At 35.8% G+C, this 22,264-nt stretch overlaps 6 protein-coding genes and 1 long non-coding RNA gene across 9 annotated transcripts; 5 read left to right on the forward strand and 2 right to left on the reverse strand.

Annotated features, from left to right (window-relative positions):
* Positions 1-127: 127 nt before the first annotated feature.
* LOC125603720 lies at positions 128-1,783 on the reverse strand. The gene is made up of 2 exons (XM_048774553.1): positions 1,552-1,783; positions 128-1,192 (listed from the first exon to the last, which is right to left on the reverse strand). Exon 2 carries the CDS (start codon positions 1,118-1,120, stop codon positions 368-370), a length of 753 nt encoding a protein of 250 aa, XP_048630510.1. The 5' UTR covers positions 1,121-1,192; positions 1,552-1,783; the 3' UTR covers positions 128-367.
* Positions 1,784-5,193: 3,410 nt separating this feature from the next.
* LOC125603722 (UPF0301 protein Plut_0637-like) lies at positions 5,194-6,704 on the reverse strand. The gene is made up of 2 exons (XM_048774556.1): positions 6,181-6,704; positions 5,194-6,097 (listed from the first exon to the last, which is right to left on the reverse strand). The coding sequence occupies exons 1-2, from the start codon at positions 6,323-6,325 to the stop codon at positions 5,319-5,321; spliced, it is 924 nt and encodes a 307-aa protein (XP_048630513.1). The 5' UTR covers positions 6,326-6,704; the 3' UTR covers positions 5,194-5,318.
* On the forward strand, positions 6,076-7,893 carry LOC111207034. The gene is made up of 3 exons (XR_002659235.2): positions 6,076-6,305; positions 7,347-7,468; positions 7,578-7,893. It is a non-coding gene; the product is annotated as an uncharacterized LOC111207034 (long non-coding RNA).
* A 1,283-nt stretch (positions 7,894-9,176) lies between these two features.
* LOC125603721 lies at positions 9,177-9,638 on the forward strand. The gene has a single exon (XM_048774554.1). The coding sequence runs from the start codon at positions 9,177-9,179 to the stop codon at positions 9,636-9,638; it is 462 nt and encodes a 153-aa protein (XP_048630511.1).
* A 1,740-nt stretch (positions 9,639-11,378) lies between these two features.
* LOC106369470 (inhibitor of trypsin and hageman factor) lies at positions 11,379-12,132 on the forward strand. Its single transcript, XM_022709075.2, has 2 exons — positions 11,379-11,511; positions 11,716-12,132. Exons 1-2 carry the CDS (start codon positions 11,493-11,495, stop codon positions 11,919-11,921), a joined length of 225 nt encoding a protein of 74 aa, XP_022564796.1. The 5' UTR covers positions 11,379-11,492; the 3' UTR covers positions 11,922-12,132.
* A 2,642-nt stretch (positions 12,133-14,774) lies between these two features.
* Positions 14,775-16,576, forward strand: LOC125574868 (transmembrane protein 230-like). 2 transcript variants are annotated; one of them, XM_048774547.1, is made up of 3 exons: positions 14,775-14,987; positions 15,143-15,427; positions 16,253-16,576. In XM_048774547.1, exons 2-3 carry the CDS (start codon positions 15,145-15,147, stop codon positions 16,330-16,332), a joined length of 363 nt encoding a protein of 120 aa, XP_048630504.1. In that variant the 5' UTR covers positions 14,775-14,987; positions 15,143-15,144; the 3' UTR covers positions 16,333-16,576. The 2 variants fall into 2 exon arrangements, with proteins under 2 accessions (XP_048630504.1, XP_048630505.1); XM_048774548.1 differs by having other exon boundaries at positions 14,883-15,021.
* A 336-nt stretch (positions 16,577-16,912) lies between these two features.
* LOC106371108 (SNF1-related protein kinase catalytic subunit alpha KIN11-like) lies at positions 16,913-20,584 on the forward strand. 2 transcript variants are annotated; one of them, XM_013811142.3, is made up of 11 exons: positions 16,913-17,170; positions 17,450-17,651; positions 18,101-18,285; positions 18,370-18,552; positions 18,637-18,768; positions 18,841-19,026; positions 19,105-19,194; positions 19,276-19,359; positions 19,474-19,614; positions 19,768-19,998; positions 20,241-20,584. In XM_013811142.3, the coding sequence occupies exons 2-11, from the start codon at positions 17,459-17,461 to the stop codon at positions 20,352-20,354; spliced, it is 1,539 nt and encodes a 512-aa protein (XP_013666596.1). In that variant the 5' UTR covers positions 16,913-17,170; positions 17,450-17,458; the 3' UTR covers positions 20,355-20,584. The 2 variants fall into 2 exon arrangements, with proteins under 2 accessions (XP_013666596.1, XP_013666597.1); XM_013811143.3 differs by having other exon boundaries at positions 17,057-17,299.
* Positions 20,585-22,264: the final 1,680 nt, after the last annotated feature.

Below are 22,264 nucleotides of genomic sequence, written 5' to 3' on the forward strand. Positions count from 1 at the left end.
AAAAGATTCAATTAACCGAAATTCAGAAGCTGAAATCGAAAGAAAAAACCTAAAATATAAAATGAAACGTTAAATGGAAATTGTTGTGTAATTATGACATTCACATTAGCTCTAATTTTTCAGACAGTTCAATAGAAATATACTTCTATGGTTTACCTAATCAAGATTAGTATTACAGTAAACAAAAAAAAGTTTTTTTTTTCAACACAAATCTTATTCTCAAGCAAATCAATCACAGGGCAGGATCCTCAAATATCACAATACTATTATACCTTCCTACATAGATAAAGAAAGAGGATGATTCCTTAATCATTATACGTACATGGATGATGGACCAGTCTTAGGAGTAACTTGTTGAAAGAAATGTTTATGTGACAATCTCCCTGACGAGCCAGTCAAGACAAGGATAAGCGAAGTAGAGGATGAGAAACGACGGAAGAGCCAGCAAGAGAGTGACTAGAATGTACATCACCAAAATAGCTGCACAGGTCGGTATTGCGTAGAGTATAATCAGCAGGAACATGACAACCAATGGGAACTTTGCTGTCAACTGAACAAAGAAAACCAAAGACTTCCTCAGTGAAGTCTGTATGTCATCCCTCGGAACAGACTGAGTACGAAGATGACGGTGGTGGAGACACGGAGGAGGAGCCTCCCTTGTACAATCATTGTTACCATCTGTTTGATCTCTCCCTGGAGAATTGCGTCTCTCGCCATTCATCCTCTCGACCATCCAAAGCACAAAGTAGTTCTTGTGAGGGAATCTAAGAGCTCCTTTGAAGACAAGACGGAAGGAGAGTTTGTTGCACCAGGGGCATGAGATGAAGAGAGGGAGCTGAACCGGGTGCGTGGGTAGCTTCACAATAGCCCATTGAAGTCCCAAGATGCAGTTCTTGCACATCGTATGGCCGCACCATAGCACGTAGGGAACGTTTTCGACAATGTTGAATGACTCCCAGCAAATGGGACACTCCAGACCTTCATCTTTGCTGCCTACAGACGACTCATCATCATCTGAACATTCCACATGAGTATGTACTGGTCTTCTTGTTTCGTGTTTCGGTCCGGTGAGATAGCTGGAAGCTAGGTTCCACATTCTAGCATCAGGGATGGATAACATTGAATGTCTTCTTCAACAGAACAAGCCAAAACAGATTCTACTAACTCCCACCTTCATGGAACTCACATGGTACTGAAAGTGTGCATAAACAATACACAGAACTGAATCAATGTCTATCTGAGATCTGATAACGCAAAACCTAAATAGAAAGATTCGATTTTTATGCTCTAAGAAACGTTAAGTTAAGATCTCTAAAGTTTGATCCTTTCTTCATCGTTTAAGCTAAATCTAAACTCTTTTCAGATTCAAACGTTCAATAGGCGAGAACCCAATACATCCGTTAACCTTAAAAATCAAAACCCACTAATCAGCTAAGCGTAGGAATCGAACAAGATCGTCTAGGTCACACGATGATGAGACGCAAATGATAAAAGTAATTGAAAGGAAAGCAATCAATAGACAATAGACATCGATAAAGATGAAGATCGTACCGATTCTCTCCGACGAGGTTCTGCGCCGGCGAAAGTCTCGAGCTTTCTCTCTTTCTCTGGAATTTGCAAGTGAGCTTTTTTTTGTTTCGAAACGTTGAAGAAGATGATTAAAACGACAACGTTTCTCCGTTTTCATCGAAAGAATAGTTTATTTTAATGTTTTCCAACATCAGTTTTGATATAAAATATTGTGAGTAATTTTTATATATTTCATTAGACCAAAAGGCAAAATGTCAAAGAACTTGGTAAGAAATCCATTTTATTAAATACTTTTGGAACATGAATATAAAGAGATTCCATCGTTATCTAAGGCACAACAAATTGTTGATCGCTTGTGTTTGGGTAAATTTGGACCAATGTGAACGCAATTTAGCTTCAATGTTTGAATACGTTTTGCAACATGTTAAAACCATGGGCGGATCCAACACATTATGTAGCATGGGTCATCTATAAAAAAAAAAGTTTGATTAGGGACACTTACATAAATTAAAGGCAATTATTGAAAAAAAAAGATAAAAATTAGTGTGTGGCATTTGTTCCATCCAAGTTCTATTTGAGATCGTCTCTATTTCTTTTTATTAAATAGTTTCACTACGTACTCTTTAATGCATTTTTAGTTTCAGTTTTAGCAACTTCGTCTAATATACACATACACCGTCTAATTTGCTCTAAATATAATTCTTCCTCCTGATTCATAACTCATGTTATATCTCAAACGAACCTTTTAATAATGGCAACTTCCCAAATTCATTTGTGAGAGTTGAAGGCATGTCGTTGTAAGCATGTTTCTCTTCTTCTCAAAGTTCGTGGCTTTTTGTGATTTTAAACATGAGTATGCTTTCTTTTCTATGGGAATTTAGAGATGAATTCATCTTCTTGGATGTTTCAATTTGGATACAATGGCAATGGTACAAAAGACTCAAAGATTTTGCTCCACCACTTCAATTGGACTATTTCGATAGGTGAAATCTCTTTGTTAACTTTTGCAAGATTAAAAAGCATAAACTGTTTAATAAAAGATAGGTTTTAATTCTGCATCCGGTAACTATTTATTGTAACTGAAAGTCGAACCCAAAAAGTAGGAAAATTCATTTAATCTTCTTTTGTTTCTCTTGGGTGTTAGGCTTGAAGATGAAACCATTGTGCTTCACAATGTTGAGGCAAGTTTTAGATTTGAAGGAAATTCATGTCTTTCATGATTCAGTTGTTGCAATATTTGGCTTCATTGGTAAATGCTTTTTGATTAATTTCTCGATACTCTGAAATTTTTTTGGGGCAAAAATCTTTTAACGTTGTGTGCAAATATCCATAAGTTAGATGAAGAGAAGGCTCAAAAATGTCGGGACCTGACATCAGTTTGGTCCTAAACTCCACGTAAACTTTCCACATTTCGTTCTTGGTGTCTTTATATTTCTAAAATCATCGACACCTAATTTCTTATTTCATAGATTCTTTCATTTAGAAGTGCACTTACATCTTTTTGGGTCAAATTGTTGCCAGCATTACAAAAAAATAAACCATTGGTTCTTTAACAATTTAAGGGAGTGAGAGAGTGATCATTTCAGTTTCTACTATAGCACTTACATTTTTTTTGTCTATCATTTCAGTTTTAATCCGAGAGACAGAAAATACAATCAGGTCGGTGAATTCTCCAGAATAAAATACTCTTAAAGCTTTAATTATTTTATAAATAATATTCTAACTTTTGAGAAATGACTACTTTTGGATATGAATTCCAACGCAGGGAGTCAAGGTTCTTCGACCCAGAAGTAGTGAGACTAAAAAAACACTATCGACTTGGTTTACATGTGTCAGAAGCATTAAAAGGAAAAGATTGATTTGAAAAATTGTGGAACACTGAAAATATTATAACTTCATTAGTTAAGATTTGTAATGTTTCCTCATAAGGTGGTTTGGAAGACAATATCATTTTGTATTTCTGGTCTATTTTGCAAAATTTATTCTCTATCATAAATTAGTTTGGTAAGATTTTATTCAGTTTGGTATGAAAATAAGAAGTTAAAAAAAAACAAGTTTAAACTTTCAGTGTAATTAAAATCATATTATTAATTTTATAGGTAACAGTTTAGCTAGAAAATTTTGGTTTTTTGGTCAAAAAATAAAAACATATCTAGAAAAAAATTCTAGGATGACACTAAATAGTTATATCATAAATATATAACGGGGTTAAAATGACTCAAATATTTCACTTAAGAAATAAATATACACTTATATATCTAATGTTAATTAATCTAGATTTGTGATTTAGATTAGAGGGGTGAGATTTTGGGAGTTGGAGTTTAGGATTTAAAAAATATACATAAATTAATATCCAAAATAGCCAAATATAAAACACAAAATTTAAAAGTAGTTTCAAATAGAATTTTTAGATTTCAAAATAAAATTTTGAAAAGAAAATTAAAAAAAAAAATCAAAAAAAAATTTGAATGGAAAAATGTATTACCCAAAAATAACAAAATATATTTTTATTTAAATAATTATTTAGATTCATATATCTAAAAAGTAATGGTAGAAAGGTTTTTTTACCTCTTTAATGGAATATCTTTTGGTCATTTTATTCCTTGTGTACTCTTTTGGTGCCTTTTGAAAAAGTTATCCAAGTATCTACATATATATACTAAACTTAAAATGATATATCATGAATTTAGTTTTGAGTAAATTAGCTAAATATACTAACAAAGGTGGGATATCATTGAATGGGGGGAAAATGGTAATGTTGGGGGGAAGAAAATTGGAGGGATATAGAGTATGGAGTGCAAATAGGAGAAAAGTGGTGTGTAGAGAGTACAAATTCTCTTTAGTTTTTTGTTAACACTGGTACATCATTATATAATCTTTATTACTCTGAATTTAGTTAGACCGTAAATTTATTTCTGAAATACACCAAGTTGAAAGTTGGTTTATACTTCGGTTTTGTACATTCTTTCGAGATAGGTGACAAGTAAAATGAAAACTCATAAAAAAATTTAAATCAATAGTAAATATAAAAAATGATTCACATAAAAAACTTAACAATATTAAATTATTTCTATATAAATGTTTAATTACTTTCTAACTCGTGTCCTATGAATTGTATCATTTCAAAAAAACTAGATAAAAAATCAATAAAATAGTTTTACATCTGATCGATCTTGAACCGGCTTAACCCCAAAATTGGTTCAGCCGATCTAAAAGCTCCTACATTAGATGTTTCGCTAGGACATGAATATTATACAAGAGGAATGGACTAATCCATTTATTGTCAATTAGTTTTTAGTTGGAAGACAAGAACACTTAACAAACAAATTGGAAGAGTTGGAGTACACATTCATTGACGTTAAAGAGAGATTACCAACATTTATTTATGTCGACAGGAAAAGTAGGTGGCTGATCGTGAGCTGCTCCTGGAGTGACCAAAACCGCAACATATAAAACTGTTGCTAAGAAGACTAATGCTTTTGATGTTTGTTCCATCTCTCTAATATTTGTTTCGTTCTTCTTATTCTCCTTTAAGATTCTTGGATGGTTTGGAATATGACATGACAACAAGGTTAGAATATATAGGGCGAAAGTTATTGCAATTAAGTTATTCAAAAGTAACTTACTGTGGAAATTCTTTTTCTACTAAGTTGTTCAGAAGTATGTTACAAAAACACCTCATAAATTAGTGATGAATCCTCAATACATACCCTAATAAAACATACACAATATAGTCATGACTCACTGACATAAACTACTAGTTAGAAACTCATTACATTAAACACAGTTTAGATAGCAGAGCCACTTTGAGGGCCAATAAGCCCAACAACCTCATCCCAAAGACCATGACTTTGAACAGCTGAACCAAGCTCAACAACACTTGAGCTACATGCAGCCACTGTCCAATACCCTCTCAACACATCTGCTTTCAACTGCTCATTTTCCCAACTACAGTACCCATTAAAGATCCTTACCTCACTTCTTCCCACCAACTTCCTCTTCACCATCTCTGCAGCCAATCCTACACTCTCCCTCGTCCCATAGTACAATCCTTTCATGACTTGTCTGAACACCCCACTCTTCTCAACCTCGTTGTCTTCGCCGTTTCTTGGACTCACCAAGAACAACCTTTCTTCCAAAGGTCCACCAAAGAAGAGTCTCTTGTCTGAAAACGTTCCCGCCTTGTCTAAGACAGTTGACTTTGTCCCTTTGATTGACATCAGCGATGGACGGTTGAGGATGACTCCTATAGTATCTGAGGGTCCAACAGAGAGGATAAGAACCACAGTCTTTTCATAGATATGGACTCCGTCTAGCTTCTCAGTGGCAACTAGGAGACATCCTGGCTCTGCCTCGCTGATCTTGTGTGCCCATTTGTCTCCAAGAGTGATCCGTGAGGACGTTGATGATGAACAGTCCACCACCATGTCGGAGGTTGCAGCTTGCTCCCCAGCCACGAGCCTCGCTCTGAACTCTTTCCAGTCAGCATCTGCTTTAGATTTGTTGACACAATCCTTGATGAGATCAGTATCACTCTCCAATGGCTTCCATGAATCCGAAACAGAACCTATTCAAGAAAAAGACTCTCATCAGCCTTGAAATCTTTTAACTTCTAAGGCAAGAAAGTTCACAAACTTAGATCTTACTTACATTTTACAGAGATGGGAGCAGCAACCTTCCTGGTGAGGAACTTGCCGGAGCTTCTCTTGGGGCAAGAATAGATTCTGGCTTTGGTGAACGGGACAATATCTTTAACACCAGAGATTGATCTTGAGGTAAGAAAACAAGCATCCATGTTACCCTCTTTCTTTTTTCTGACTCAATTCACTTTAGTTCCTCTGTAGACAAGACAGAGAGGATAAAAATACATCTATATATAAAGAGGCTAAATTCGTTTGGTTGTAAGTGTCCTAGTCAGAGGGATGGACAATGGATACACTTTGGCCTCAAGGTGTTGCCTACTTTTTATTTAGTGCACAAAATAGTACAATTAGTATAAACTTAAAAAACTGCAATAGATGCATGTGAAAATTAGTGAAGAAATGTATTATTTTTTTGAAAAGATCATGAGTGCATGTGCAACCCCCCTATTGGACATGTGCACACGCCTTTGAATATTAGATAAGAGACAAATCTTCTATCAACTTTTTGGATGAAGTGTAGACATAGTAGCCAAATCATCTTTGTAGTTACTTAGCCCACTTGTGTGTCGGAAACAAAAAAGACATACATTTACTATATCCACCAACTAGATGATAGGATAGTCCATTTATAATCTCTCAAAATGAAAAACAATAATCTAATTAGTCTTTTGACCTTGTTTTCTGTATGTTCAAAGTCCATTTGCAACCACATAAAACTATAGCGGATAAATTTGACAAAATCAAAGGTGGTCCTCTTTTTCAACCATTAATTAATTACTATTTTCAATAAAAATCATTTCAAAAAGGAAATTAACATCAACTCAAAATCATTTAGACATTTGAGTTCTGTAATAAAATAAACCCCACGAGTTTGTACTATTTTGACTATCTAATCATCAATTTAGATCGTCCAAGAGTAAATAGTACATCTGTACATATCACCACACCAGCAAATACGTCATGGCACTGACGTCCATTTTACGTGACAAAAATGACCAGTAGAATTGTCATTAAGACTTTTACAATTCAAAGCTTTAAGCATCACCTAACCATAAGTTTTGTTTAATATTTTCTTACAAAGTTACAAAGGACCACCTACTTGGTGACGTTCGTTTACATGACATTACAAAACTGAGCATCAGTTGACATCACTACTTAATGACGTCCATGCAGTTGACTTCACTACTTAATGACGTCCATTTACATGACAACATTGCAAAATTGATCATCAGTTGTCAATGTCATCACTCATCAGCCTTATACAAGTCAAGTTCTACGGATCGCCTAACCATAAGGTTTGTATAACGTTTTTTCACGAAGTTATGATTATCACTAATACTCACTGAGTCACTCTGAGGTTCCACGAGGGTTGAACGTCTAATGTTTGATCTTCTCTTGTTACAGGAACTTCCTGATTGATTAGAAGAGCCTGTTTTGGGGACTAAGAATCTGGAGGTAGTATTCCAAGATCAAGTCCATCTCAAGATTAATTAATTATGCAGTGTATACTTCACCCAAACTCGTTGAGGCTTTTTCAAGATCAAGTCCAACGCTCTTCTCGTCTTATTCTAATGAAGCTTTTTCAAATGTTTTTGCTTAGCACTACTCACTTATGAATGTTTACATAGAGGGCGGTTACAATCTATCTTTACTTTTACAAAATCATTGCTTCCATAGATCTGCGATTGGCCTATACTTATCTTGGTTTTATTCACAACCAACAAAAATCTCTAACTACTAGCTAGCAATGATAACATAAACGTTTTTTTTGTTTCTTTTTTAATTATTTTAATTAATGTAGATATGCCATTGAGCTCAAGTTAGCTTAACTTTGTCTATATCTACTGTAGTATTTGAAGAAGCCTCAGTCTCCACGAACTGGGTTGTGACTTGTTCCCATTTAGTTTGGTGATTGTCTGTTTAATCTCTGTTCGTTGTCACAGACTCTCGTCTTTCTTGCCTTGGGTTGCACTAATGATTTTACTGTGGATGGTTTCTAACTCTTGCAGAGCCTTCACCACCTCTTGATGGTACTTCTCCATGGAGATAGATCCATATGTGTTTCGAGAGGTTTCTTTCTTGTTACGCTACCTCTGATGATTTGCTTCGAATTCTTTAACTAATGAAAGACATGGCATCAGATATTTTTCCCTTAACTCCAGAGAAGAAACCTTTCTTCTTTTCGGCTGCAGAAGCTACCATGGTATCCTTTAGTTTCTCGAAGGACTTGTATTCCTCCTTTGGTGGGCACTTCTTCTCAAGGTTCATTATAAATGACATGACTTCTTTGGAAGTCTCACCCTCTAGCTCTAGTTCTGCCACTGTTGTTGTGGCGCTGCTCTCGCTCCCACTTAAACTAGACCCGGTGGGACCTGCAGAACCAGAGGGAGTGCTTGTAGTACTTCCACTAGGACTACTTGAGTTAGAACCTCATTGTTAAAAATGGTAAGAAAATAAGAATGGGCTCAGTTTTGGATTCTTTGGATTCAGTTTTAGGCTAATTCGCTTTTGACAGAACTCTAACGAGACTGTACTGGAATTGGATAATTTGATTTATGTTGTGAGCTTTGTGCATTTCAGATTGGCTTTGGGATGGTTTTGAGTCAAAAAAAAAGTTTACAAAACACAAAGCAAAGCAAATTGTTTATCATTAATACTGAAAAGTAATAGAAATTTTATGAAAATGTGTACTAAAAATAGTCACGAAGTCACTAAAAACAAAGTCTTATATAAAAAGCAGAAATAAATTAATATTTAATATCATTGATATAATATTTAGCCAAGTTAATTAGTTAAAATGAAAAAAAAGGAAAATCAAAACTTGAAAAGGGAAACATATGAAAAAAAGGAAAAATATAATAAGAGAAAAAGGAAAACGCATAAACTAAAAAAAAAAAAAGGAAACTGAAAAACCTATAAATATCTCTCTACCTCTAATACTAAACACGTGATTCATAGTTTAAAACTCTTACATCAATCAATCTTTCATTCAACAACAGTATCATGGTCTGGTTTGCGTATTGTGACGATGAACCCGACTCCTTCATCTCCTTCAACCCAGTCTTCACCGACACGCAACACAACCTCACAAACAACCCTAACATCGTCTTCGACTTCGTATTGGTTTACAGGCGAGCCCCCGAACCGGACTCAGATTCAGACGAAACTCTTGATGACCTCTGCGACTTAGAAACTCGAGTCTTTAGTGAAACCCTCGAGTTTGATAGAGAGTGGCTCATCGGTGGTGGCGATAGGGAGCAGATAAAATCCAACGTCTTTCACATTCTTGAGATGATCCAAGTCCCTTCTTACTCTGACATTGTTCACACGTTAACTATAGATATCTTGGATTTAAAGAAACACGTGTCCGTGTCTGATTCTCCCGAGATTGAGAGGATACGAGTCGAGATTGATACCATTGTCCCTAGGTTTCCCGACGACGTCGATATGGAACTCGAGCTATGATGAGGTGGTTGTTGGTTGGGAACGACGACCAAGGCTGTTGTGCTATGTTTCGATTTTACTGTTTTAAAACGTTGTGTAATTAAAAATTATTCGATACAGTCTATATATATGTTGATTTTCATGTTGTTCCTTGTTTCTTTTTGTCGTTATGAATCAATACATTAAAATGTTGGAATGTTGGAAAATTGTAAGAACAGAGGTTGCAGTAGAGTTATTTGTGTCTTCTTATATAATTATGCTTTAGTGCTCTATATTTAGAATCATTTATCCACTCAATTAAGCATTGAGTACTTAATGGATCAAGGTCAAAATAATATATAGCAAATTAATTGTTGCGTGGTTAAAGCACCACCTAAACTCAAAGCATTTTAGTTGGAGGATGCTATCTGGAGCGGTGGCAGTGTGCCAACATACACGACGTGTGGTTCAGCTACTGAAACTATATATGTCATGTGCATGATCCTCTGTTTCTTCCTCTGATTCTTTCGATACTCTGTTCTCTCCACCTCCTCTGTTTTTCATCAAATGGAGGCGTCATTGTCCGCTGCTCTCTTCCTCCCACGAAGCCGCCACCACCTCTGTTCACGCCGTCATGACCCTCACAGGGTATGAAGTTATGAACCAAACCCATTGCTCAAACTTAGCGTAAAGTCGAAGCCTTTATGAAAAGTTTGAACCTTTCCTCGTTGTTGTCGATGCAGATCGCTGACGGGGAAGAACCGAGTGGATGAGAGCGAGAGCTTGACTCTCGAAGGGATCCGAGACTCTCTGATCAGACAAGAGGACAGCATTATATTCGGTCTGTTGGAGAGAGCCAAGTACTGTTACAACGCCGATACTTACGATCCAAATGCTTTCGACATGGAGGGATTCAACGGCTCTTTGGTTGAGTACATGCTCAAAGGCACCGAGAAGCTTCACGCTAAGGTACACAACATAACCTCTTAATAGGTTGTTACTCAAAAGTTATAGAAAGATTGAATCTTTGGTTCTGTTACGGTGATGATTAAGGTAGGTAGGTACAAGAGCCCTGATGGACATCATTTCTTCGCAGATGATTTGCCAGAGCCTATCATAAATTGGCACCTTTTTGCATCCTAAATTGTGACCTTTCCCAAACAATTTATCTAACAATTGTTTCTATAATCTAGAATTTAGTATGCAACCTTTTTTAACAACTATTTTATTTAAATAAAACATAAAGTTACAATAAAAGTATATAGAATAATAGAAATACAACATAATGCAAAATTAAAATTAGAAAACATTACAACTCAAATTTAAGTTCTTCTGAACCATCTAGCTTGATAACTGAATGTCAATTTTGTTACTCTTATAGTATTTTTTCTTAGGGTGACCATTAAGTTACTCACAACTCAACTTTAGTTAATTTCCAAGTTTTTTCTTAGCATTGAGATAAAAGTAAGGAAAACATGTGGAAAGAAGATAATTTAAGCGAATATATATACAACTGATGATTTGATGAAAAGAAATGATCTACACATATGTTTCTTGTGAGTTGTGAAAAAAATATATAAAATGTAACGTAAACAGAATCATCGGGAATATTTTCTTTCAATATTATTTGAGATTCTGAAAGATTATCTTGCTGTCGATCGGTATGGGTAGAAGAAAATTTAGAAAATAATTAAAATCACTTGCAAGAGCATCAATCCAGATAAGCAATAATCTTAGTCAAAGCTTGAATACCGAGTAAAAAATATCTATTTTACTTTGAATGTGCAAACTCCCACCGACTATACGTCTCCGATTCTATAAATTGGACTCAAACTTTTAAAGACGAGCATGTCAAAATTCACAACGTAACACTGCAAAGCTAAAAGGAGAGGCAAAATGTCGTTTATATGTTCTGGTAAATACTTTTTGTTATATGTTGATGTTTCAGTTACAACGTTCAAAAAATTTCATTTACCGAGATACGACCTGAGAAACATGGTTTGGGGGCATATTGTTTTAATTAATTCCATGGAAATCTTGTTATGGACATTGATCTCTAAAATGTCAAATGTAAATTACTAACCAATCTATCTACTGTGGTTGCTTTGAGTGCGTGCAGGGAAGACCTCATGGCCGGAGCTTATGGGAACAAAGGGAGACTATGCGGCTTCTGTGATCGAACGTGAGAACCCGGAAGTCACAGCAGCCGTGATTGTAGTTCAAACTCCGGTGCCTTTTGAGTATAACATCAGGTGCAACCGGGTCTGGGTCTGGGTTGATAAAAAAGTTGATGGTACCGTCGTTGTAGTCCCTATCGTCGGTTAGACTTGTATACGGACCACGCTGTGTTACTATGTCAATTTAATATGAATAAAATAAAAGAACTATGTACAATGCATAGTTGATTGTTGGTTGGTTATGATGTAGTTTTCTCGTTTGCGTGGACAATTTATGTTTTCGTTACCCGAACGGTTACTGATGTCCAAAGTTATAAATAAATGTTTGTACTCCAACCTAATGGTTGCAGTTGAATAAATTCATATCCTCTTTATTACTGTTGTGGAATCCAAGAGATAAGTTGTTGTAGAAAGGTCGTTCAGTTACTGTCTGAAGCAGACACTGTTGCTTGAAAAGAATCACAAAGTTCAAGTAGTACAGTTATACAATATTCCTACAAAAGTAAACTGAAACTTTCCCTTATTATATCAGTTATGTGGATGAGATGTGCTATGACCTTATACGGTTTAGATATCAATCAGTATCCACATCCAATCTGAAAAAGGTTACTAAAAATGTGCACTGGGTGGGTGAAACATAATGCTATAAACAGAGAGACTCGTACGTACAAATGACAATAAAGGTTTGGCAACTTATTTTTGTGAGACGAAAAGTTTCTTCTATGTTAATCAAACACTATGATCATTTATTTTCTTGTACTGTCTGTGTCTATTTAACTATCCTTGAAATGAGTCTACAACAACTTCTGATCTCATTGACAAGGATTTTCATAACATGTAGATTGTGGGGAATGTTTACTGTTACAACTTTCAAGCTAGACTTGTGAAAAGCTTCTTGGGTAATGTTCCATCTATTTATATTCGTTCATTTCCATTTGAAGTTTTTTTCAAGTGTATTAAATCCAACAACACTACTGTTCGATGTTCGAGGTAGTGTTCATTAGGTAAGTTTTTTTTTCAACTAAATTAAACAAGACTGGCCACTTGAAAATGAACGGCCAACCGGTAAAACGAGCAAGCGAGAAAATAACAGGTCTCGTTCTATAATGTAAAAAGTTGACACAAGTTCAACAAAACAGACTTATCATGTGCTTTCCCATATGAAAAAAGGAGATTATTTGAAATGCTATTGATCACTTGTTGTTAATGAACATATTCTGAGCTAGCTGATAAAAAAAAAACATTATAAGAATCTACAAGCTTTTTGTTTTCTGGAAGATTTAGATCAAAGGATGTGGAATTTTTTTTACCACTGTAGTTGGACTTTCAATGAAAATCTAGCATAGCAGAAACTTGAGAGACTCAATCTTGAAACACAAAAATTGAAAAATCTTTCCAGAGAGGGAAATGTAGGGCAAGAACGACTCTGCTTCAACAGCCTAAAGATAAGGAAACAGCAAAGCAGAGACAAAGGGCCCCTATTAAATGATATGCGCCTACGCACCACTTAGGGTACGCCACAATTATTCCGTCGGAAACCATTCTCGTGGGTATACCACGCCACCCCTCACTAAAGAGGGAAGCTCTCGGCCTCAGGCGCTCTCTTTTATCTTTCTTCTAGGGCTTCCTTCTTCCCCTTATATACGCACTCTCTTTTTCTCTTTCTCCCATTTTTACCCCTCTACTTTTTCTTCTTTCCAAATTGACCCCATCCACATACATGACTTTATTCTCTTTTTCTTCTTCTTCTTCTTAATTTTAAGGGTTAATTAGTGAAATAACAATAAGAAAACAAAATTAAATTTCTAGAGAAAAATAGTAGAGAAAGATAGGAAGATAAAAGAGAGAGAAAGTTTGGTTACTTTGTTAATTTGGATATTTTTTTGGTTATAGGGTTTAATTTCTCATTTCTTAAAAGACATTTTAGTTTGTCATGTGAACATCTAATTTTGCTATGGTTTAGCTTTGTTACAATCTTATGGTAATGTTATATACATAATTTCAATTGTGGTCATCCTGCAAGTAAAACTCTTCTTAATTTTCAGGTTAAGATTTTAGTAAATGTAAATGGAAAATAACCACCTACGTTGCACCGGGACGGATACAGGGACAGATACGGGAGCGGGGACGGAGACGGAAAACGACTAAACTTAAAATTCATAGATACGGAGACGACATGGAAACGTCTATAATATATACTCATAAATATAAAATCCAATAAATATAAAACCAGATAATAAGTTGAGAAGCATGAAACTTGAAAAAGCATATACAAACTTGAAACAACACACACCTAGCTATGATTGTAGGAAAACATGAAACAACACATACGTAAATAAGCTATGAGTTTGCTAACGCTACTTGCCTGTGTTGAGTGCGTACAGGATGTAAGACCCGGAGTTTGCTAACGCTACTTGCCTGTGTAGTCAAACCATCTAAAAGCTGCCGTTGTATGTCGTACCTATTTTACTTGCTTATTACTTGTGAGCCACTGTTATCCCCATCTCGGGTTGAATATATTCGGATTGTGTTGTCATGTTTTCCTTTTAGTTTCAAGTTGTATTTTTTTTTCCTTTTGTTTCTTATTTGTAATCTCTGTACTTTTTTCTTTATTTCAATATGAAAGCCAGTTAAAAAAAAAAAGTAAATAAGCTATGATTCGCAGGATAAGCTATGATCTAAATACACACATGAAAGTTGAAACAACACACCTACGTAAATAAGCTATGATCTAATACACACATAAAAGACATAAAAAATAAATAACCAATCTTCTAGAAAACGATACTGAGTTTACACGAGAAACGTTTTGGAAACGTTTCCAAAACCTAACTTCACCGTCTCCAAAAACCTTTATCGTCCCCACCTCTTTGAAACGTTTCGGAAACGTTCCCACGCCGTCCCCACACTGTCCCCGTCCCGGAAACGCATCTGGTACGGGAGACGTCAAGGAAATGCCGTCCCCGTGCTTCATAGGTAACCACACGAGCACACAATATCATTGATTGGTCTTTTTAGACAAAAATAAAGTAAGGGGTTCAGCATGTGATTTAATGAAAACCAAGGGACTTAATCTATAAAATTTCAAAAGAGTTGAACCGCAAAACGCGTCGTCGTCGCGATAGAGACGAAGACGAAGAAGAAATGCAAATCCGCTCGTCAAAGTAGATCCGGATCATCTCTATCCTCCCGACGACGGAATCATCCAACTCCGGTGAGTTTCTCGCCCCCACCTTTCTCTTCTTCAGGTTCTAAGCCGTTCAATTTTGAATCGATTGATATTCGTAACCTTGATTTCTCTTAGTTAAGAGTTTGTTTCTGTGTGTTGTGGATGCGAAGTTATGCTGTGTGTGTGTTTACTCTGATTAGGAATGGCGTCGAGGAGAAACGTACGGTACGCTCAGCTTCCAGGGGAGGAAGACGATGAGGATTACGCAAACGGTGGTGGAAGGAGAGATTTCGATCCTCGATTTGAGTATACGCCGAAAGCATTTGATAGAGTACCGTGGAAGTCTATAGCGTTAGCTTTGTTTCTTCTGTTTCTTGGTTGCTTGCTTCTCCTTTTGACGGTTTTCATATTCACTGGTCACATGGAAGGAGATAGCTCTCAGGGTTACGCGCTTCTTGTTCTTGGCATCCTTACTTTCCTCCCTGGTAAGACTTGGAGAATAGTCTATTTGTTGAGTTCCTCATCTGGATTGTACTCAATTGCGATGGTGTTTTGATGAAGAAGACCTTGTGGAGTCTGTTGTTTGATGTGGAGTTTTAGAACATGACAAAGATTGTGCTAGCTCTTTGTCTGTTGATACTATGGTTTCTTTAGTCTTTTTATGCTTCTGAGATCCTTTAGTTTTCTGGAAAGAGCAGTGAACGTTGTCATGTTGCTGTTTTGAGTGCTTGATGCTTGATTTGAAAACCGTTGTTTGATGTGGATATTGAGTGGGTTGGATCAAGTAGACAACAGCTTATTTTACTTGTCTGTTGAAATCATGCAGCTTGTGCTCTTGGTCTGTTGAAATCATGCAGCTTGTGTTCCTTGTCTGCTGAAATTATGCAGCTTGTGTTCCTTGTCTGCTGAAATTATGCAGCTTGTGTTCCTTGTCTGCTGAAATTATGCAGCTTGTGCTCTTGGTTTGACTTTGCTGAAATTATGCACTTTGTGCTTTGTTGTCTGTTGAAATGATGCTTTATTTAGCCATTTATGCTTCTGAGATCCTCTTATGTTTCCTGGAAAGAGCAGTGAATGTCATCACGTTGCTGTTCTTAATGCATGATGCTTGATTTAAAAAAAAAAACCCTGTGGATTCCGTTGTTTGATGTTTATATTGAGCGAGTTGAATCAAGTTTGTATGCACACAGCTTGTGTTATTGGTCTCTGATGAAATGATTCGTCTCTTTGTTTTTTTCTCTTTATGCATTTGTGGTACATGAGTAAACGGGTGATTTTAACACCTTTCACAATTGTGTGGCTATAATCAGGGTTCTATGAGACTCGGATTGCTTACTATTCGTGGAGAGGAGCTGAAGGGTACCGTTTCGCAGCCATTCCCTCCTACTGACTTCCCAAGTAGCTGGAGAGACGTTACACGACTCTGTGCATAAACTTTTTTTTTCTTTCAAAGGAAGAATCTTAGTGGAGATACGTAATAGTATACAAATAATAGACTTGATGAGGTGTTTCATGAATCACTCCAAAAGGCTTGGATTATTATAGATAGGGATACTACATAGACTGTTATGTTTCCATTCATCTAACTTGTGAATCTTATTGAACCTCGTTTTTGTCAATATTTTGTATGCGTCTTTGGGTTTTGTCGGCAAAGCAGACAAATGAAGTTAACTTCATAACAATGACATGTTGGGAAAAAATATCTCTAACCCACCAATATACTTTTAGAAAATAGATGAACTCTAAACATCATCAAAATGTATTCTTTTAAAATAACCGAATGCTTTTTTTTATTATAAATAAATGCTATTTCTTCCTCACATTAAGTTTTAATGCATGTTTGTTTTGAAATTTTTGGTTTGGTATTTGATACATTTCTTCCCTTTTTTTCCCAGTTAATCAAGAAATTCTGAGACATGCCAATAACATAAACATGTACATATTTGACGACTTAAACATAGAAGTAATTTAAACATGAATTAAAATTTATTCATAAATAAACAATGTTTCTTGAGTAAAAAAAAACGTAATAATAACTGAAATGTATTAAAAAAAAGTAAACAATTTACTTCCTTTTTTGTGCACTGTAAACAATTTACAGACTCAAATTGGCATAATTTGGTTTCCTTGATTCAACACACCATCAAAGACTCAAAAGGACTGACTCAGCTCTGAGTCACACACACACGAGTTGGAATCTGAGTTTACCAACATTTTACCATTACACAGTAAGACTCTTAACCTTTTCATATCTCTCTCTCTCTCTCTTTCAACCAGATTCTCTGTGTAGTTTTATTAGTTGGCTCTTTCTTTGAACAACTTCTATTTCGATTCGAGGATCTGCTCGAAAACAAAGGGTAAATAAATGTTTGTAAACTTGATCAATTTCTCCTGCTTAAACCTAATTGATGAGTGTCTTGACTGTATCACGGAATACGTGTTGATTAATAATGGTGTAGATTTTGAGGAGCAAGTTTTAACTATAACAAAATGTTGTTTGTTGACAGAAGGGGAAAATGGATCATTCACCAAATAGATTTGGTGGCAATGGAGTTGAATCCATTCTAGCAAACTACAAGCTTGGTAAAACCCTTGGCATCGGATCTTTCGGCAAAGTTAAAATAGCTGAGCACGTTGTAACTGGCCACAAGGTTGCTATCAAGATCCTCAATCGCCGTAAGATCAAGAACATGGAGATGGAAGAGAAAGGTAATAATAATAACACATCATGCCACTCTTAAGCTTCAGAGCTTTTCTTGAACATAACCTTTGATGATTGGTTATGTACAGCAGTGGCGAAGCCACGTTATAGGGTCTGGGTGCAAGTGCACCCGTAATTATATCAAAATCGAAACTTTTGCATATAAAAACAGTTAAGTTTGGGTAGCTACTATGGTAAAAGGGCGCATATGCACCCCCACTTTCTTAGGTTCGATGCTTGCCAAATGCATTTTTTATCTTTTACTTGCAATAGTGCACCCAGTACTTAAAAACTCTATAGATTAATATGCTGGGATTATGAGAGTTTATTAATTTATAGTTATATCAATTTACAAAAAAAAAATGTTTTTCAGATTTGTGTATTTGATGTAAAAATAAGAAGAGTACTTGATTTTACGGTATATGTTTTGATTAAATGCTCTGCTTCTTCCTTATAGTGAGGAGGGAGATAAAAATTCTGAGATTGTTTATGCATCATCATATCATTCGGCAGTATGAAGTCATAGAGACCCCTAGTGACATTTACGTTGTTATGGAGTATGTCAAGTCCGGAGAGCTCTTTGATTACATTGTAGAGAAAGGCAGGTTACAAGAGGAGGAGGCTCGCAACTTTTTCCAGCAGGTTCTGTTTGTTCATCTCTTTCCCACACAACCACTGTTGTTCTTGTAGCTCCTTCTCTGAGTTTGAGTGTTTGACTTCGAGCAGATAATATCTGGTGTGGAGTATTGCCATCGCAATATGGTTGTCCATAGAGACCTCAAGCCTGAGAATTTGCTGTTGGACTCGAGGTGCAATATCAAGATTGCTGACTTTGGACTGAGTAATGTCATGAGGGATGGTCATTTTCTGAAAACGAGCTGTGGAAGCCCAAACTACGCTGCTCCTGAGGTATTCAGTAATCTTATGTACTCATGTCTTGTTTCTCCTTTCATTGGATTATAAGCTGAATCATACCTTCCTACTTGTTGTAAGGTTATATCAGGAAAATTATACGCTGGGCCTGAAGTAGATGTATGGAGCTGCGGAGTGATATTGTATGCTCTGCTCTGTGGTACTCTTCCGTTCGATGATGAAAACATTCCCAACCTTTTCAAGAAAATTAAGGTACTGTGCAGTCTACTTTGATTCATCATTATTATGAGAAGTAATTAACTGAGGTGTTATTTTTCACTCTAGGGTGGTATTTACACGCTTCCAAGTCATTTATCACCTGATGCTAGAGACCTGATCCCAAGGATGCTTGTAGTTGACCCAGTGAAACGAATCACCATCCCTGAGATCCGTCAGCACCGTTGGTTCCAGACTCATCTTCCTCGTTATCTTGCTGTTGCTCCACCTGATACACTAGAGCAGGCCAAAAAGGTTGGTTTCGTCACCATGTGGAACATCAAAAGATTCACTTGCAGTGATAGTAAACAAATTTCTCTTATATTGTGGCAGATCAACGAGGAGATAGTTCAAGAAGTGGTTAACATGGGATTTGACAGAAACCAAGTTATGGAATCTCTTCGCAACAGAGTACAAAACGATGTATGTAGTAGTTTCTGTCTGTTATGCTTTTAAATACTAGTTTCCAATAGTTAATGAAATGCCACTTGCTGCTTGTTTCAGGCTACTGTTACGTACTACTTGTTACTGGACAACCGGTTCCGTGTTCCAAGTGGTTATCTTGAATCCGAGTTTCAGGAGACAACAGTATGTGTTTTTCTTTTCTTCCAGTAGATAGCTTTCCAACATATAATGCTAATCAAACCCGAGTTCCACCTTTATGTTTTGTACTGACATTTTCACCTTTTCTTACTCATCTAGGACAGTGGTTCCAATCCTATGCGCTCAGCTGAAGCCGCTGCTTCACCTGTAGGCCACTGGGTTCCTTCACCTATGGATCAGTACGGATTGGGAGGAAGATCACAAGTCCCAAGTGACCGCAAATGGGCTCTTGGACTTCAGGTTTGTTCATGATTGCTGAATCTTGTTAGAGTTATCATAATATTATTTGGAACTTTGGGGATTTTATAAATGTTATCTTGTTTATGAATGAGTACTCTTCACCTGCACATACCCAAACTGATAATTGTTCTGATACCGTTGTGTTTTGAACAGTCCCAAGCGCATCCTCGTGAGATCATGAACGAAGTACTGAAAGCTCTTCAAGAACTCAATGTGTGTTGGAAGAAGATTGGTCACTACAACATGAAATGCCGATGGGTTCCTTGTTTTGCTGATGGTCTGAATACTAGGGACAACAATCAGCTGCACTTCGGAGATGATTCCAGCATCATTGAGGATGACTGTGCCATGACCTCACCCACCGTCATCAAATTTGAACTTCAGGTAACTGCACACTCACACACATCTCAGTTAGTTATTGACTCAGCAAGTTTCTCAGGGGAAAAAAAACTTCCTAGTTCGGTTTCATTATTACAGTTTAGGTTTCTTGGTAATATTTTCAGTAGTTCACCCAAACGAAAACCGGCTAAGACAGAGACTAGACCCTTCTCCATAGCATGAACCAACTGTTTCATAGTAACAATGCTCACATTTTTTTTTCTGTGCTACTTTGGATTTTGAAACAGCTATACAAAGCTCGGGAAGAGAAGTACTTGCTGGATATACAGAGAGTTAACGGTCCTCAGTTTCTCTTCCTGGATCTATGTGCAGCCTTTCTTACCAAGCTCCGTGTGATCTGAGAGCTTTTAACCATTTGTTAAAGACATTTGTTTCCACGGTTTGTAATAGTAGAGAAGATAGTGTAAGATGTGGGTGCAGTGTTTACTCTGCCGGGTTGCTATTATATACCTGGATTCGAAGCTAAACTCTATTGTAATAGTAATTATCTTTTTTCCATTTTTGATGGTTTCTAAGGTTTGGTCATGTGTACATAAAACTTAGATGTTCACAATACACTAAGATTCTTAAATCTTGGCTACAAACTCGTTTTACCATTTTGATATTGTCTTTTTTTTTTTTTTTTTTTTTTGTTAAGGACAGGTCAAAACTCAACTATAGCCACAAGTCCAATTCTTTTTCTCGTCAAACATAAACAGAATATATTAAGGTAGTTGACACCTTACACTATGAGCAAGATTATTCGCCTGTTTTGAATCACAGATATGTGTTTTATCTCAAGAGTGCTAAAACTTTCATTTAGGGTTTGACTGGTTCAAACGCAGCAGTTGCGGTTGCGGCTGCGGGCGTTTGCGGATGCGGGTGGTTGCGGTTTCTAGCGGTTTTAAGAGATTTGTACGACTGGTTCTGCGGTTAGAAATTGGTGCGTTTGCGGGATACTTACGACTGGTTAACTACCAAATACAGCAGCAGTTAAATAATAAATTAACAATATTTATATTTTATATAATTATAAAAATATCAAAAATCATAATATTATAATAAATATGTAAATTATATTTTCAAAGTTATAGTTTTAAATTTTTCAAAATTATAGAAAATATTTTTATTTTAAAATTTTATAATATTAATTAAAATATAATAGATATATTTTAGTATTTTTATAATTCCATTTTAAAAATTTTATTTTTATTTTTATTTTTGTATTTATATGGTTTTAAAAAAAAAAGAAAAAAAATTATCCTCCCGCAACCGCCCGCAACCGCAAACGCTAGCTGGAACCAGCTTTTGATTTTAAGAGGTTTGGAGCGGTTTGAAGCGATTTGTAGCGGTTTGTATGATTGTTTCGAAACGCTGTCAACCGCTACCAATCGCAAAAGCTGCGTTTGCGGGTGGTAGCGGGAAAACCAATCAAGCTCTTAGTCTTTATATTTTTTCCAGGTAAGTTACAAAAGCAAACTATTCTTCAAGTTTTAAAAGACAAAATGAATCACAGATATGTGGTTTATCTCAAGAGTGCTAAAACTTTCATTTAGTCTTTATATTTTTTCCAGGTAAGTTACAAAAGCAAACTATTCTTCAACTTTTAAAAGACAAAATGTTTTTACAGATATTACTGGTATTATTATATCGATAAGTTCTGCTGATATTACTCGTATTACTACGTTGTATAGTAGTACTGAAGTGAACTATCTTCATCAGTTAAGAAGAAATTGTTACAAAATCACATAAATTTTCTGAGAGTTTTCATATTTCCCATCGCTAAATGAAAGTTTCAATTTCCATGGTAAAAGACCATTTCTCGACTACGCTTTGTTAAGTGATGACATTGTTATTGCCGATTGTAGTGAGAGACAGTCTCTTGTGTTTCTTGTTCCTATCAATCTTTCAAATTCTTCTAATGCATTATACCAACCAAAGCCTGAACATAAGTCTTTATCCTTCTAAGACCCACCCAAGCTCAATTTTGTTAAAATACATTATAATGTTATCCTAATTTGTATAAAATAATTTTGATATTCTAATTTCTAGTTACTTTTTTGCTATTTTTTTCAATTATGGATATTTGCAAATTATTTCATTTGGATATGTATCAAATCTGCAAATGTATCAAATCTCTTCATATCATATATTTCCATACACTTCCTTTTCTTTTCTTTTGGTCAAACAATTTTCTTTTCTGGTCATAACTAATTACAGAAAACCAACGAAACATAGACTTTATTTTTATATTATTTTGCATTGCAGTTAT

Source organism: Brassica napus, unplaced genomic scaffold, assembly GCF_020379485.1.
Source record: "Brassica napus cultivar Da-Ae unplaced genomic scaffold, Da-Ae ScsIHWf_382;HRSCAF=603, whole genome shotgun sequence".
NCBI classification, from domain to species: Eukaryota; Viridiplantae; Streptophyta; class Magnoliopsida; order Brassicales; family Brassicaceae; genus Brassica; species Brassica napus.